General features: G+C 38.8%; 1 protein-coding gene across 8 annotated transcripts in view; it reads left to right on the top strand.

Annotated features, from left to right (window-relative positions):
- The window catches only part of ZNF385B (zinc finger protein 385B), a 305035-nt gene that overhangs the window by 204099 nt on the left and 82342 nt on the right, over positions 1–18594 (top strand). For 6 of the 8 annotated variants that reach the window (XM_073306049.2, XM_073306053.2, XM_073306046.2 and 3 more), the window contains one exon: positions 12334–12476. The exons of 1 other annotated variant lie outside the window; for it this stretch is intronic. In XM_073306049.2, the coding sequence (XP_073162150.1) occupies positions 12334–12476 (143 nt within the window). Of the gene's footprint in view, positions 1–9949; positions 9998–12333; positions 12477–18594 lie in introns of those variants that run through there. One more of the 8 variants, XM_073306052.2, reaches the window with a different exon arrangement.

Below are 18594 nucleotides of genomic sequence, written 5' to 3'. Positions count from 1 at the left end.
AACAAATGACAAATATTTCCATGCTACCTACAGATAAAAGCAAATCACAGTTGTACAGCAGCCAGCACATTGATTCTAAATGTAATGCTTCTTAATTTATTTAATTGCTTAAGCTTGACAAACAGCCAATACTAATAAATATGCACTGATATTAGTATGGTGTTTCTAGGGTTCATTTGACTTGGAAATATAAATATTGAAAAAGAAACAAGTGGAACAGTACAGCACAGTGGCTGCCAAAATTAAATGGTATATGGAATGAGTATTTTCTCTTCTGAAATTTGTATTGTTCAGGAGCACATGCAGGACAAAAGTTAGAGAGAGATAAATACTATACAAGTTACACAATGTGCAGGTTAAAATTTGAACAAGTTATCATAAAGATATAGGCGCTATGAAGGTTAATTCAAACAGCTGTGACCTAACAATTTTAACATGATTATTTCAGGTGAAGAGGTTAAAATACCTTTCTCAGTTCTAATTGTTTGTACACTCTTTTTGCCCTTTTTGGTATTTACAATACAAAGTCCAGGATGATTTGTTGTTGGTTTTTAAGTTGTTTAACATGTAAAAGAGTTACAGGTGTAAATTTAGCTTTTCTTGATTAAAGTTGATTCATTTTCCTCTAAAATATTGGAAGTATTGTTTTTCTTTAACCACAAAAAGCTTTAAGAGACACATCTGTTTTTTTCGGTTTCTAATTTTTGACACACTACTGAATTCTAGAGACTCGAGAACAAATTCCGAGAATGGCTTTCATATATTATTAATTATAAATATTTTAACTGATTGAAAACATCAACTTTTTTGTGATAAGCTCCACACATGTGAACTACATGCATAGTAGTCACAATCTGTTTTATACATATTTTTTAAATGGAAAAATTTCCTTTAGTCATGAGGGATTTGAGGGAGAAAATTCTACTGAGGAAAAAACATCTTAATTCACAGAAATGAAAATGGTGTACAGTCAATCCTCAGTATTCCAGACACACAAATTAGGTGAGATAATATCTTTTAGTATATTAGAAATTGGTCCAGTAAAAGATATTACCAGATTTACCTTATCTTTATCATATCCTGGGACTAACATGACTGCTACAACCCTACAAACAGCTCAGTATTCTAGTGAGGAAGGCCCTAATCTCTCTCAGCCTTGCGCATACACTTAATTTCAAGGATGGTGAGTATTCCCATTGATTGCAGTGGGACTACTTACATGTTTAAAGTTAAGCATGTGTATAATGCTTGTAGGGTCTAAGAATGGAGCCTATTTCACAGGATGAAGTGCATTTATAATTAGGCTAGTGAGGTAATTAAAGAGACTAGTTATGGTTTTATGCTTTTATATTATATTTAAACAATTTAAGATATTGGGCTTCATCCAGTCCCTGCTGAAGTCAGTAGCTCAGAACATTTTTATTGGTGGCATGTTTTACTTTGATAACACATGCTGTTGATGTTGTGAGCTTGATATTGGAAAAGGGATTATGGGTAAATCATTGTACTGTGTATTTTGTAGATACAACATTCCAGGATGAAAACCTCATAAACATTTCCACAGATGTGAAGTGAATGAAAATGTGTTGTCCTGTCATGTAAATTATTTACCCAGTTATTTACTAGCAATCATTTTTAGCTGAACTAGTTATTCTGGGAACTCTTCAGATATTTTTTCTGTATATCTCTCAACTGCATAATCAATATACAATAAATCCTATATATCGACTATAAACTTTTTTATTGTACCCTTACATTTTTTGCAAGCTGATTATGACTCCTAATATTGTGTGGAAAAATAAGTAAGTGGGGGTGTGAAATCCTGGCATGATATTAGGTCAAAACTCCAATTAACTGCAAAAGGGTCAGGATTTCATTCCAGGTTTGTATACTGTATGGCATGTTTAGGAGAAATCTTAAATACATCTGACATGTAGAAACACTTTAGTTCAAAGTATCTGCTTTTCTACAACTCCGAGTGCGAGAGAGCGTACACGTACAATCCTGTTAATACATATAATCATAAGACATTTCTTTGTGGATGATTAATAATGGAAATATTAGTGTTACATTCCACATTTTCATTGAGAAGGACAGAATGATTTTCATAGTCTGGCTTGTTTATTATGTGGAGTTAGTTATCTATAATAGTGCTATAACTTATCTATATAGTTCCTTCAGTTTATACAATATGGTTATGCCATATGAAATGAATGCAGAGTTTGTTGCAGCAGTTATGTCAAAAAGGCAAAACCCTTTAGAACCTAATGAGATCCAAAATGATTGGTGTGTCAGTTTCTCTAGTTTTGTTCCTATACAAGGTCAGACATGGACTAAAATAAAGTGTTTCTGCAGATTGCCTTTCCTCCTGATTTTGAGGCAAGTGGACTTTCTACTAATCATGTCCTATCCAATAGCCATTAGTAACCAGTCTGGATGAATAGTCATTCCTACCGCCTTTTGAAATACCCCCTTTGACAATTCTGCAGGTTTTAAAGAGGTAGTCATGTATGTTGATGGAAGTGCTTCATATTCTTTAGATCACTTCATGGGTCAGTGGAAGAATTGACTGTCCCATTGATGTTTGAATAAGGTTTGAGAGGAATGAAGTTGATACAACTTCTAGACTTCAAATTATGTATGCATCACAAAGGTTTTAGTGGTAATCATATTGACTCTTGAAGGAACTCATTCATTAATTAGTACGGTGCTTTGGGGATATAAACTGCTTAGTATTTTTCCTATTGTCAGTGGAAAGCAATGGAAGTGTTCTCATACACACTGCTGTTTTGATTCACAAGTTATTTTTAAATATAAGTTATGTTGCCTGGGCAGTGCTGCTCTCTCAGGATCATATTAATTTACCATTTGGGAAATTCAGATAAAGAATTGATCTTGAAAGTCGCTCTCTCTCCTTTAGCTCTGACAAGCCACGATAGCCTAGTGGTAGCATATGGCAAGCACTAGCTTTTATTCTGCTGACTGTGTTTTAGGGGGAAAAATCTCAAAGTTCACCTTCCTGAAAATGCTTAATGCGCTACTTCTAAAATATGGCTTTCCTTCACTATTCTGATACTTGCACTTCACCATTTTCACAACCCAATACAAAATTCATTTATTTTACTTAGCTTTCTCTTAGTAATCAATCTCTCTCTCTCTCTCTCTCTCGCTCTCTCTCTTTCAGATATACTCAGAGACATACAACACTTCCACTCACACACTAAGCAAAAAAATAAACAGAAAATCCCCATAGCCTATAAACTGATCAGGGGAGGGAGGGAGAGAGAATTTCTGGTTTTAAGTACATGTAATTCAGATACTGTGGTGATGAGTCATATAAATCCGTAGATTTAGTGACCTGCAAGGGTTCACTATATTTGTATGTCATTTCTGGAAATATCAGCTCCTAATGAAAGTAGATAGTAATGGGTCATATTGCAGCAGGGATCCAGATAGTGGAGCATCATTTTAACAGTGATTCTGCTTTGAAGGGAAGAACCCTAATTGATTATTTTTAATACATATTTCATTAGATTATTAAAAATATGACTTACTTGAACACATCACTCTCTATATAGTTGTCTATAAATAAGTGTAATAAAGACTTAAAGGACTTCTTTGAGGGATGTCAGAGGCCTCAGAGGAGTAGATGTTGGCTCGGATCATTATTTTTTAGAGGCCACCTTAAAAGTTAAACTCAAAAAGATCACAAAGATGGACCCAAAAAAGGGTGTTACAGCCATAGAGAAGTTCAAGGAGAAAGAAACAGGTCAGATTACACTTCACAACCATACCAGTGTTTACCAGCACCACGCTGTAGAAAGGCAGGAAGACATATGGTCAAACTGGAGGAAGATGGTAGTCAAGACAACAGAGGAAGAAGTGGGCTGCCAAAGATGGCAGAAGAAAGATGAATGAATTACATCTGGAAAATGGGCAGTTACTGACTAACAGAAAGTTATGAAAGCAAAAAAGGAAGAGTGCAAGACACATGCTCAACAGATAATCATCAAATGATCCATTCCCCGTCACTCATTCCCAGCTTCTGGCAAAGAGAGGCTAGGGACACCATTCCTGCTCATCCTGGCTAATAGCCATTGATGGACCTATCCTTCATTAATTTATCTAGTTCTTTTTTGAACCCTGTTATGGTGTTGGCCTTCACAGCATCCTCTGGCAAGGAGTTCCACAGGTTGACTGTGCATTGTGTGAAGAAATACTTCCTTTTATTTGTTTTAAACCTGCTGCCTATTAAATTCATTTGGTGACCCCTAGTTCTTGTGTTATGAGACGTAGTAAACAACACTTCCTTATCTACTTTCTCTACACCAGTGATGATTTTATAGACCTCAATCATATCTCCCCTTAGTAGTCTCTTTTCCAAGCTGAAAAGTCCCAGTTTTATTAATATCTGCTCGTACAGAAGCCATTCCATACCCCTAATAATTTTTGTTGCCCTTTTCTGAACCTTTTCCAATTCCAATATATCTTTTGTGAGCTGTGGTGACCCCATCTGCACATAGTATTCAAGATGTGGGCGTACCATGGATTTATGTAGAGGCAACATGATATTTTCTGTCCTATTATCTATCCCTTTCTTAATTATTCCCAGCATTCTGTTCGCTTTTTTGACTGCTGCTGCACATTGAGTGAATGTTTTCAGAGAACTATCCATGACTCCAAGATCTCTTTCTTGAGTGGTAACAACTAATTTGGACCTCATCATTTTAAATGTATAGTTGGGATTATGCTTTCCAATGTGCATTACTTTGCGTTTATCAACATTAAATTTCATTTGCCATTTTGTTGCCCAGTCACCCAGTTTTGAGAGATCCTTCTGTAGCTGTTTGCAGTCTGCCTGGGTCTTAACTATCTTTAGTTATTTTGTATCATCCGCAAATTTTGCCACCTCACTGTTTATCCGCTTTTCCAGATCATTTATGAATATGTTAAATTAGGACTGGTCCCAGAACAGACCCCTGAGGGACACCACTATTCACCTCTCTCCATTCTGAAAACTGACTATTTATACCTACCCTTTGTTTACTATCTTTTAGCTAGTTACTAATCCATGTGAGCACCTTCTCTCTTATCCCGTGGCAGCTTACTTTGCATAAGAGCCTTTGGTGAGGAGCCTTGTCAAAGGCTTTCTGAAAATCTACGTACACTATATCCACTGGATCGCCTTGGTCCACGTGCTTGTTGACCCTCTCACAGAATTCTAGTAGATTGGTGCGGCATGATTTCCCTTTACTAAAACCACGTTGACTCTTCCTCAACAAATTATGTTCATCTATATGTTTGACAATATTGTTCTTTATTATAGTTTCAACCAGTTTGCCTGGTACTGAAGTCAGGCTTACAGGCCTGTAATTGCTGGGATCACCTCTGAAGCCCTTTCTAAAAATTGGCATCACATTAGCTGTCCTCCCCAGTCATCTGGTACAGAAGCTGATTTCAATGATAGGTTACAGACTACAGTTAGTAGTTCTGCAATTTCATGTTTGAGTTCCTTCAGAACTCTTGGGTGAATACAATCTGGTCCTGGTCATTTATTGCTGTTTAATTTATCAATTTGTTCCCAAACCTCCTCTAATGATACCTCAATCTGGGACAGTTCCTCAGATCTGTCACCTAAAAAGAATGGCTCAGGTTTGGGATTCCCATCAGGAACTCTCATGGACAGAAAATACATGAAGAACAAGTCAGATGATGGAAAGAATATTCCATGCCAAATTAAACTGTCCAGAATCAATGATCATGCACATGTTCAAGAGAAATGCCAATGCTAAGTTAGAAATAGAAGAGGGGCCAATAACACCCAATGAAATTAAATCAAAGGCCTCAAACAGGAGAAAGTTCCTTGGATTGATAGAATTCAAGCAGAGGTACTAAAGGCAGGAGATGAAATTCTTACTGAGCAGTTACCAAGACACTGTAATGAAATATGGATGAAAGAACAAGTGCTACAAGACTAGAAAGATGGTATTACTATGGTGTTGCCAAAAAAGGGTGATCTTACTCAGTGCATGAATTGGAGAGGTATTGTACTATTATCAAACCTTGGCAAAGTATTGACTACTAGGATACTGAATAGAATGAAGAAAGCAGTGGATGAACCATTGTATGAAAAACACACTGAGTTCCATCAAGGTAGATCATGTTTTGAACAGACATTCACTCTTTGACAGATCACTGAAAAAGCTACTGCTTAGCAAAGCCCCATTTTCATCAACGCTGTTGACTTTAAGAAAGCGTTCTATAGTGTCTACAGAGACACTCACTGTGGAATATTACTAGAAGCTATGAGATATCAGACAAGCTGCTCAACATAATACTTTATATAATAGAAGTGGAAGTAGTACAGCATATGATTGGATACAGGCTTGGGTGCGTGGTTTGATATTATGACTGGAGTTAGACAAGGATGTTTATCACCAATCCTCCTTGTATTAGCAAAAATTGGACTGAAAGTAAAGGCAGAGAAAACAAAGATTAGGAAGGTAGGAAATGGAACAACAAATGCAAAGGAGTGTGTGGATGGAAAAGAAATGGAAGAGGATGGAAAAGTTCTGCTATCTGGGGAGCGTGATGACATTTGAAGATGGCTGCAATAAAGCGATTCATACAAGATTAGGAAAAGCAAACAGCACTTTTGGAAGGGTGAACACCATCTGCTCAAAGAGAGGTCTCCCCACTAAACTGAAGGTCAGACTATACCCTGCGATTGTACTGAGCTTGCTACTGTACAGAGCAGAGATTTGGCTGATGGTGGTGACTGACAGAATGAGACTGGAAGCTGCCCATTACAGATGGCTGAGGAAGATATTATGCTTTTCGTGGAAAGACAAAATAACAAATGTGAGAATAGGGGTGCTGACAGAACAGGACATGCTAAAAATTTTAGCAGAGAAAGAGAGCTCAGATGGTTGGGACATGTACTTTGCATGGAAGATGGGAGACTTGCTAAGCAGCATTAAATTGCATACCTAAGGGAAGGAAGAGAAAGCGAGGAAAGCCAAGGAAGAGCTGGCAGAAGAGAGTGAGAGGATATTGAATGAGCTGGCATTATCTAGGAAGAAGTACTACAACTAGTGAGTAACTGTGATCGCTGGAGGAACTAGACTGCCTGATATGTCAGCGACACGAGGAACTCAAGTTTAAGGTAAGGACTCATACAAGACTCTCTTTTTTTAGTGCAATGATCCTTTTCAGGATATAGGCAGTGGAGCTGAAGCAAACTTTATTCAGTCGGAAAGTCTGTGTTGCCTCTGGCTCAGAATTGTTTATATTTAAAAAACACTTTACTTCAATGTATTGTTCAAAAATATTTTTGACAATGTTCAAAAGTTCCTATTACAAATTAGTAAATGGTACTGAAAGCTTTACAGCCCTGAAAAGGGTCATAGATGTGTGCACAGTGCATTTTCATAAATATGAGATTTAAACCATTTTAAACATCTCATGTCTGCTCATAAGGGTTCCAAGCCTTTAAAGGAAAAATCAGGTACATTGGATGACAATCTAAAATCTAAGGTGAGGATGACTGAGTGCACTATGATTGCAGGCTGTGAATTAATTCAGCCAGTGTCTGCACAACCAAGGGGATGACTGTTGTCCACCTTGAAGGTGTGTTCTAAATTCCAACAGTTGCTTTGATGATCTGGCCTGATGTTCTGAAAATGCAGCACTAAAAGGAGAAAAGAAAACTCAAAAACCCGACCCATTCCTTCAGAAGTTCCTATTCTGCTACCATCCCACTTATTTGCACCTTCTGCAGGCAAAAGTTGCCTTGAGTGGTTGTTATTACAATGCAAAGCAACCCCAAGAGCTTGTCTACACTGGCACTTTACAGCACTGCAGGGGTGTGAAAAAACACCCCTCTGAGTGCTGCCAGTTTCAGTGCTGTAAAGTGGCAGTGTAGACCGTGCACAGCTCCCAGTGCTGGGAGCTATTCCCCTCGTGGAGGTGGGGTTTTTTTAATCGCGCTGGGAGAGCTCTCTAATATTTACATATAATATTTATTATTCTAATAAAATGGGAAGCACTCTGGATCTTCAGCTAGGATTTAAAAAACTGATTTCATCCCTTAGCTTTTCAGAGTGGTGTGAAAACCTTCTGCTGAGGACTAATATTTTTTGGCAAAGTCTCTGCCTGTTTCTTGAACCTGATGATGTAACTGTAGATAATTATTGCAGCTGGAGTCAGAGCAGCAGCAGCAGCAGATGAACTAGAAAAAATAAGTCACATGATAGACAGAACACTGGGAAACAAGCTTGTCGGAAATCTCGTTGTTTGTTTTTAATTATTTTAATCCAAACACCAGATATTTCTTTTGTAGCATATATCCTAAGAGTAAACGTGGAAAGAGTTTTTTTAGTTCTTGAAGCTATTACAATAAAAAATATGGTAAAACAGTGTTTAAACTAGCAGGTTGAGGAGGGTGAATGAATTTGCAAGAAAAATCACTTATTTATGCCCAAGATTTACTACTAATTTAAAACAATCTGACACAGTAAAATGTCTGCATCCTTAAAATGTTAATGAAATGGTAAACATCTGCTAAATTTATAGTGATAATGAACATTGTCAGCTACATCTTTGTTGTGCCAGTATTCCTGCTTGGTTCATATTTGCATACAAATTTGATTGGGTGACAGTGGGACTGTGTTTTACCTTTAGGGGGAATTTTGGTGCAAGTCTGTGTTCCATTCTGCTTGATCTGATGACTCTTAAGTGAAGAGGTTCTAGCTTTGTCACTTTTGGTCATCTCTTCCTGCTAATGTTGCCAGGGATTTTTAGAGGGAGGTTGGGTGGAGGGAGGACAGTCAATGGGCCTCTGTGACTTGATTGGCAGGGGTAGTAGAGGAGAAGGATTTTTAAAGTCAACTGTGGGGTGGGGGGAGTGAAAATAGTTGAACACAGGTTTATGGGGAACTGCCTTCACTAATCAAACTGTTGGGTGCATGTTTTATGTAAATTCTGTAGAATCTATGAATCCATCCTGGTATCCTGAAGATATTCCAGATTTAATTATTCTGACATCCCATATCACGGACTGCACAAATTGCAGTGAGGCTTCTGGTATATGTTGTGATAAATTTGATATATCAGTAGTCAGCCAGGATGTACCAAGAAGAGTGCACAGAGATATGGAAAAAATAGTGAAAACTTATTTCTATGATGAATACTTGCCACAGCCTGGCTAGAAGGAATGGGAGGTCAGTCATTACAAAAACTCAGCCTTAATTTTAATTTTCGTTGTAATTGAAGCAATATTTATAAGTCTGGCTAAATCAAAATACGTAAATATTGTTTTATTGAAGAATTACATTGACAATGGCTGGAACATTACCTAATTAGAAGCACAGTGTGTAATTAAGTACACTGTTGCAGTGTGAATACAATACTGAGTTCTGTGTACCTAATACATCAGAATCAGCTAGTAGAAATACAATACAGTCAAAGGATAATTCCTTTGGTAAATCTCTTGATGCACTATTATCCTGTTGATCTGTTTTTTCATTGCAGATCTAAGGAAGAGGCTGTATGTGCATTAGACTGTCATTAGTTTTTTAGTGTTTATGAATTCACACAAATAAGCTCTAACCTACAGTTAATTAAACACAACTCTCAATGAGTTTCACAAGTCTATGCAAAATATAAAATCTTATAGATTTCAAACAGTATTTTAAATTTTGCAAGTGATGGGGTTGGGAAAGGAGAAAATGTAGGATAATTTTATCAGGATCAATCTTCCTCTCAAGAAGGAATGTAACCAGCCTGGTGGGGCACTGCTGCAATATTGTGTCCATCCCTTCTGTGACCCCAGGATTTACCAATGCATGAATTGGGGAGGATTGTGGTCTGTAATTAATCTAATAGACTATAACATTACATTCTTATGCAGTGGCTGAAACTAATATATTTACCCTCTCCTATTCAGTAGTATCTACAAAGGACCTGTCTTGGATGGTAGACTATCTAATCAACCCAGGTAACCACAGCATCACAACATTCAATCTGATTCTCAGATATAGTAGAATGGATTTTAAATGGTGTCTATGAACCTATGGTTGTGAGATCAAAAGAAGAGGGAACAAATGCATTGCCTTTTCTGAATGAAGTTTCACTCAGTGACCCACACACAGATTCCAAATGCACTGGGACAGATCTACTTAGCAAGGCCCTACAGACTGCCTGGCATCTCTCAGATGGGTGTGGGTGAGTGGTGAGGTTTGATGAGGAAGAGAGAGTTGCACTTGTTGCTCCACAGTCTACTTCCTACCTCATTCTAAAAGGCCCAGGGACCCTGCATGGGGAGCAGCGTACACTACTCACTCTCCTTGGGACCAGAGAAACATCTAACACAGGACTGCTCTCCTCCCCATCACTGATTAGCCATTGGGGAAAGGAGGAAGAAGGTAACTGGAGGGCTAGTGGTAGGAGCAGTATTAATGGAGAGGCAAAGAATCTATTAGATGGGGACAAGGGAAGCTAGTAGGAGGAGAAGGCAGATGATCAACTGGCTGCGGTGATTGCAGAGCAATGGATGAATTGACTGGGGCTGTGTGGTAAAAGGATCCATTGAGTGGTTGTGGGGAAGAGGATGGATTGCTGATGTTAGAGGATCAGTTGCTTGATTAGAGATATATGTGGAGCTGAGGATGTGATCAATAGGATTGCAGGGAGGGGTGGGATACTTTTGATTAATTTACCTGATGAGCTGAGAGGCTGCAGGGGGTGTGCAGCATAGATGATAGTTGGGCAGCTTCAGGGGGGAAAAGAGTGGGTTTGGGCACAGACTGGATTGGCAGCCCTGAGGAGGAGGATTGGTGGGTAGGGAATCAATTGAGTGGAAGGCCTTGGAAGGGTTGAAGGGCAGTGCATTGTTTGTGTTAAATGTTTAATTTACAGTATCTAGAAGTCACTTGATACATTAATTGAAGAATATTTTGCAACCCCAAATAGCAGAATGTAAATCCAGTTGTTACAGATCTGCATTTGGAGCTCCAGAAATAACATTTTTAAAGTAAGGTATATAATGAAAAAATGTCTAATCTGGGGTGTTAATGCTCTCTGTTTCAGAAGAAAAGCAAGGGAAGGGAGCAGGGGGACAAAGAGACAGCTTTGGTGACATAAGCTCCCTAGCAAATCTACAGAATTCCCACTGGAAAATCCAGCCAGAGATTAGACCGAGAGTTGCCTTCTCCTGCCCTCAGAGGGTGAGGAGAGGGTGAGGGGAAGGGAAGTGTACAGCCAGGGAGGCAGCAACAATGTGGCTTTGCTGTGAACCATTTTGCGAAGAGGGAGAGCATGACCCTCTGCAGAAAACTGACAAGAAATTTCTTTGTGGATATTGGGACACCTGTACCATTAGATGTACAAACCACCTATACTTTCTGTTGGTGCATACCCCCTTGTTCCCCTCCCCCTGTGAGATGAGAGAGTCAGGAGCTATGCAGAAAGAAAGGATATAGGCCTGCTCTTGTATTAAATATTAATCTGTTCAGTTTTAGACAGTCAGTCATTAATTAGGAAAGATTCTACTTGTTTGAGGCCACATTTTGTCTGTGTGTATTTATAAAATGGGTTCCTATGAACTAAAAATTTGGAAAGCCTTAGTTTGGAAAGAAAGATGTAGGGTTAAATTAAGAAAATATTGTTGGAGAGTGATGTTGAGGGAAGGTAGAAAATTGGGTTTATTTTTGTGCCGTATGGTTATTTAGTATAAACATGTGTTATGGACTTACTACTTATTTCTTGATTTCTTGCATTTTTAATCAGTAGGCCTTTTCTTAGTTTTTTTAAAAAGTCTTTGAATCATACTTTTCCAGCATTAAGCAGATTACAGATGCCATTATAAGGGAGAAAAATGAATGCACAACTCACATTAAAAAATACCTCTGTATCCCAGCTTGCATAAATGTCCACTCTCACTAATCTCATAGGCAACCCTGAATTGCAAAAGTATCTGTTTGTAATAGGTGCTCAGCCCTGCCTTTCTGGCTCATCAGAATTTTTGAGCCTTAGAAGTGTTTTTATTCTGCCTGTCCAATGTGATTTATGCACCATATGTCTCCTCTTCAGAATCTGAGCAGCTCTGGGCATGGGGAAGTGTTCTGCCTCATCCAGAATGTGAAGAAGTAGGCATCTTTTAATTGTATTAACTCCTACTGAACCACTTTATCAAAGGTGTATGATGTTTATTTCTTACAGGTTGTTAGCCAGAGGTGATTTTTCTCTACCTTTACAGAGTGTATGTGCCTAAAGAAAGGGCATTTTTGTCTATGAGGGAGTGATGAATTCCTGTTTTTGGTTTGTTGTTGGCAGGCAGTGCATGCCATACTACTACACTTCCTGCCCTTGTGCGCACACCGACTCTGATGATGCAGCCTTCACTGGATATCAAGCCCTTTGTGTCCTTTCCTGTGGACAGTAGTTCTGCTGTTGGACTCTTCCCAAATTTTAACACAGTAAGTAAATTTGTGTTCACGTTATTAGCCCCCTCCTCCTGCTTTCTCTGCAGATGCTAATAATCAGTACATGAAGCCTGTCTTACAACTCTATGTATTGGTTACATCAAACGTTAGATAACCCTTTTCAACTCTTACAATAGCTAATTTCTCACATAGGGAACAGGACAGAATGAAATCCAGTGTTCACTTGTTATATACCTTCCCTTTTAGACCATCCTGTTGCATGGTTCCTGTTGAGGATCCAACAAATACAGACTGTTTTCTTCTGGAGATGTGGTTGGCATGTAAAAAGAACAACACAATGTACAGTTAGCAAGCAATAGTGTCTTGTGTGAGTGTGTGTGTGTGTGCGTGCACGTGCATGCATATACTATGAAATAGAAAGACCAATATACATAGGAAATAGAAAGATCAAAGATGATTTTGAAAACAAAAATCTTTTTCATATTAAAGATAATAGGCAAGGCCTTCAGCTGATATAAATCAGCCTAAAACCATTGTAACCAATGGAGTTACTCAGACTTTCACTAACTGAATGTCTAGCCTATCATTGAATGAAGAGATGTGAAACTGAAATTGATATCTAATCAGCCAGGGTGAAAAACAATTTCTTATTAACTCATATTTACTTTTGATTCATTTTCTGTTTACTGTGTTTTTCTTCTGAAAAATTACACCTCTATTTTTGCAATGCATTTGCTGTAAAATGACTGCAACATGCAGTTAAATCATTGACAAAGCTGCTGCCCTATATTTTTTTCAGAGTAAAAAATTTGTTTTTAAAGTCTAATCTTTATTTTTAATTGCTCTTACTTCCTTAATTGCCCCATTAATAGATTCTAAATATTATTAAAATCCCTATTGTTAATATCCTTTACAGTTCATTAAATTATCCCCATATGCTTATTGCATACAACTTAAAACTAATATTTTGCATGTTTGCTGAGCTTGTTTTTTTCCATGTTCAGGGAATCAGTCTGTAAATAACAAGTTAATAGCGACAGAAAGGAGAATGGTTCAGGTCATTGTGTGAATAAATTCTGTCCAGTCAGTAAATATATTTTGTTCATTCATAAGGATTACATGAATTGTACAGCATCATAGGAAAAAAATTGCATTATCAGCACCACCAGACAGTGCTTATTTGAACCACTGCCAAATGTTTCCTTTTGCAAACTTATCTTCTGTATGACGTGAAAACAGCAAGAGGATTTTTCCTCATGACTTGTAAATATATTCTGCAGAGAGGTCTTGTGTTATGGTACATAGTGCTGGAGGGTGATTATGGAGTAGTATACCAGCAACTTCTTTCAAAGGCCATTATAAGCCATTTTGAATATTAATGTATTCATTGCAAAATACACACATAAAATGTATATAGTGTATATACAATGTATATAAAATGTATATAGTGTATGTGTATATATACATATACACACAATACATAAGATATATATGGGGGAGTATGTATATGTGCATATGCAAAAAAGCATTCCAGATGTGCTTACGGTATGAGGGAGCCAAAACCAAAAATGGTACTGCAAATGAGGGCATACCATTCTCCAATATACGATCATTGTGATTATGTTCTGTTCTAAGGTACTTAAGCGTCGTCTTTGTTTAATGCTGCTGTACATTAGCCAGGCTCTTTAAATAAACTTTTTCTCTGAGGATCCTGCAAATGTCAAGCCTATCAGTATGCATTATTTATTGCTATTATTATTGACCATTTAAATTGCAGTAGTATCTGGAGGCCAGTCATGTAGACTGGACATGTAGACTGTTTTTGCCTACGCATATTTCTTTATACTTACCCAAGCTAACTTCCATCTGCCTCGTCCCCCATCCAGTTTTTAAACCCACCTGGAGCCACTCACAGTTTTCTGTGGTATTTAGTAACCAAAAGAGCAAAACTTCAACTACTTACTGTCTACTTTCTCCCTTGAAATCACTGATAACTATATTAAATAGCACTGGAAAAGGCACAGACACACCACGTTTTAACCTGCATTCTCTGAGAAGCAGTAGTTTACTTTTACTCCCTTTTTAATTCACAAGAATTTCCCCCTCCTCCCCTAGTGTTTATTTCCTTAATCGCTTTTTATGATGGGCATCGTCATCTGCTAATGGGCACAATGATCCCTGACTGTCTTGAGTTCATTCTTATTAACTAAACATATGCACTGCAAATATATATTTTACATCATGATAACATGAGTGGTGGCTTTAGGACCAAACCCTGTTATTTTTCTCTTTCATTGTAAGCCTGAGCAAATGGTCTGTAGCGCGGGGTGAGAGAGAGGGTGTATGTGAAATCTGACCACACGCAAACATTGCAAAATTTAGGTTGACAAAAGTGAACCTAAATGAAGACATAATGTATGTAAGATCTAGGTCACCTATGTCTGGGCCTGAAGGAAGCCATACAATTAAAAGGGCTTTGCATCATCTTCCCAAGTGCCAGTAGCACATCATGGATTAACAGTATGTATTAGATATTGTAGGACCCTGTGAGTTTCCAGACCTAGAAACCTACAGATTTCACCCATGAGAGTAATTACAAAAAATTTAGGCCCCGATCTCACATTAACCACTGTGAAGTCCAATTAACTTTGATGGGATAGATCCAAAGGCTGGATCAGGGCCTTCATTTATGTTTTCATACCTTTTTGAGAGTTGGAAAAGAACTCCTGAAAATGAAACATCTTGGGATATACTTGTCTCTGTTTGTATTGAACTGCCAGTTCACTAAATGTTTCCTGTTACTTGACATAGGTGGAGATAATTTCTGGCTTGTTAATTGTAATGACGCAACAAGAAAAGAGCTTCTGCTTTACATTTGATGATGCAGCAAGTATCAGGGCAAGAAAATAGAATAATGATAAATGGTAGTAAATGGAAAATGTCTTAAAAGGAACATCCCCGAGAGAGCACGTTATTTCCTGAAGAGCATGGTATTTCCAGAAGAATTCTCTCCTTTATTTATGGAAGTATATATAAAACCAGATTAGATCCATTTGTAAATAGTTAATCTTGACAGTTTTTAATACTGAAAACATCTGTGATACTACAGATGTAACATAAGTATTCTCACTTCATTTGCTAAAATATGCTGTTTTCTGATTAGTTGTTTCTCTGCCTGCATGGGTTATTTTTAAGTGTAATATACATTCTTTGCACTGATTTGGTTTTGTTTTTGTTTTTTTAAAAGATGCCTTACCCCAGGTGTGTTTATTTTCCTGAGTGAATTGTTTGTGTGGCTCAATAAAAAGCTTTAGAATATGTGATGGCTCTGGATTTTAATTACTTGTATATTCTATCTATGAGGGGGTAAATTCAGCCCACCATTGGCCTTATATTTAAAATGTAATTGAAAATGAATTGCTGCCTTCCTGTGTGGGTGCAGTAGATGGGGGACAAAAGTGGACGGATCCCCCTCCCATGATATTTATGTAAGGAGGAGCCTTAGTTTGGTTGCCGCTGTTCAGGGTGCTAAGGGGGAAGCCAGCCAATGCAGACAGCACTAACAGGGCCAGCAAATACGTGTCAGGGCAAAGTGGCATGGAAAGTGTCAGAGTAGGCGTGGCCCTGCCAGGAACTGGCCCTTGGTTGCAAAGTACCCCTTTAACAGAAGTGTAGCAACTGTCACCTCAAGCGCACTTCCCCAATCAGCCTTCCAATATTGTTTGCCCTTCTGATGAATAGAAATAATGCCTTCAAAGACTTCTGCTCAGCGACTGATCTTCCCCGTCCTGCACAGCTCTAACTCATCCATAGCAGAACACTATATGTACAACTTGGGCTGGATCCTCAGCTGGTGTAAATTGACACATGGATCTGAGGATCTAGCCCTTTGTATGTAAGATATGGCATTTTATGAGTTGTATACCCCATTTACAGGTAACATACTGTACAAAAATGTGCTTATTAATCTGAGTTCATTTTTAGCCTTCAAAAAATTGTATGTTTAGAAATTATTAAAACCTTCCAAAAATGGTTAAGTAATTGATTCTAGACAGGTATGTTTTTAGACATCTATTGTTAAAACAATAGGATAGATCACCCATCACCTACAAGCATGTCAGCTGAAGTTATCTCTGGAGGAAATGTATTATTACATTAAAAAAAAAGTAAAATAAAAGCATTAAGGTTGCAAAGACAAGCACTCAAAACTTAGGAAATGTCATAATTAAGGATGCCTGTGTAACTTTAATTTGGACCCTTAGGCATATGCATTACGATGGAGTCTTTAATTATATAATCACTGCCTCATTTACCACACAACTTCTAGCTCCTGCAACAAATAAGGCAAGGATCCTACAGACCACAGCTTCTTTCAGCACACAGCTATGATTAATTGCCTGATAACCATCCATTCTGCCTACTGAATGAGGTGGTGGTCTTGCAGAAAAAACAGTTTGTGATAAGGTAGTAAAAAGTGTAGCATAATGCATATGCACAAGGTTATAACTAGCTGGGAAATAGAATTTCTGTTATACAATAAAATTTCATTCTTAGAAATTGCACTTTTACCACAGAAAATTTTGGTTTTGCAGAAAGTGAATTTCAACCAGCTCTACTGACAAGCAACTGAAAATAGGGTCTTTTATTAGAAAGTGTTGAGTAACCGATCTTGTTGCTAGCTGTACCATCTACAATGAGAGGTGTACATTTTCCAAAAGACTAGAAGGTTTCTACTATCTCCTCAGAAGAGTGGATTTGGAAGAGAGCAGCACTCTATGATGTACATTTTTTCAAAATAATACAAGCGAACAGTCATTCTTTTACTGTGCAAAAGCAATATCAAGCAGTTTCTGAGTATCATAATAGAAAATAATCAGCAATTGGTATGCTTTCCTTCTGAGTTTGCTTTGGCCTCGGGGATAATCAAGCATTATTATCTCAGCGGCAGTTTTCATATTAGTGAAATATTCCACATCTAACTAGATCCTGATTGATTTCTAAATGCCAACTCACACCTTCACGTTTTGGAAAACTCAGAGGTTACCGTGGTCTAGTTATTGCTGCAATGCCTATTCCTCTTCAAGCAGGGCACATAAGCTGATTTTGTACTCATGTATGGGTCCCTTCTCACAAACTTGACAGGCATCCAGAGCTATCAGTCCAGGTGAGCCAGGATGCTGGGAGGGAAAAGCTGCCTGGTAACTTACTGTCAGAAGCCACTGCCTCTGCTCTAGTCCTGGGCAGGCAGCTCAGGGTCACTCACTCCAGACACGATGTCATGGAGTCACAAGGTTGATGCTCTGGAACCAGGTCTGGCTCCAGCTTTTTTGCCACCCGAAGCGGCGAAAAAAAAAAACCAAAAGAAAAAAAACCTATTGAGCTGCCGCCAAAGTGGAAGGGAGGGAACGAAGGACTTGCCGCTGAAGACCCAGACGTGCCGCCCCAATAACTGACAGAGTGCCGCTGCTTTCTATTGGCCGACCCAGGCACCTGCTTCCGTCGCTTATGCCTGGAGCCGGCCCTGTCTGAAACTGCTCTGTATGAAGCCAGTCAGGACTCTGGTATAGCGTGCCTCCTCTCTCTGAGCACACTGTCTCCAGGGCAAGAAGCTTACACAGCTTCGGCATTCCTGGATCTGATCTCGGAGCATTCAGCATCCCTTTTCACACCATGCGCTTCCTGCAACGAGTCCGCCTAGGCGGGGCTCCTGGGGAAGCCAAAGGGCCCTGCACCTCAACTCCGCGGTCAGCCATGACTCTCAGCCATGTGTAAAACAGAAGGTTTATTAGTGGACAGGAACACAGGGTAGAACAGAACTTGTTAGCACAGAAATCAGTGACTTGCAGCCAAGTCTTGGCCCACATGCCCTGGACTCCCCTCCTCCCTCTTCTTGACTCCCCCATAGCAGACTAAACTTGACCCTGCTGCCTCACCTCCGACACGCCAATTGCTCCTCTTCCAGTCTTTGTCTCACTTTCCCGGGCAAAGTGTCACCTGGTTGCATCCCCCTCCTGGTACTCAAGTTCCGAAGAGCACCATCCATAGCTTACATGCAGCCAGCTGGAGCAGCCTCAGCGACCTCCGAGGGTCACAGCAAAAGTCACACACCCTTATCCCCACCACCTAGGCACTGGTGCAAGACACAGGGAAA

The sequence above is a fragment of the Lepidochelys kempii genome, chromosome 11, assembly GCF_965140285.1.
Source record: "Lepidochelys kempii isolate rLepKem1 chromosome 11, rLepKem1.hap1, whole genome shotgun sequence".
Taxonomy (NCBI): Eukaryota; Metazoa; Chordata; order Testudines; family Cheloniidae; genus Lepidochelys; species Lepidochelys kempii.
Note: the sequence above shows the minus strand (reverse complement) of the source record. Positions and strands in the feature narration are given on the sequence as shown.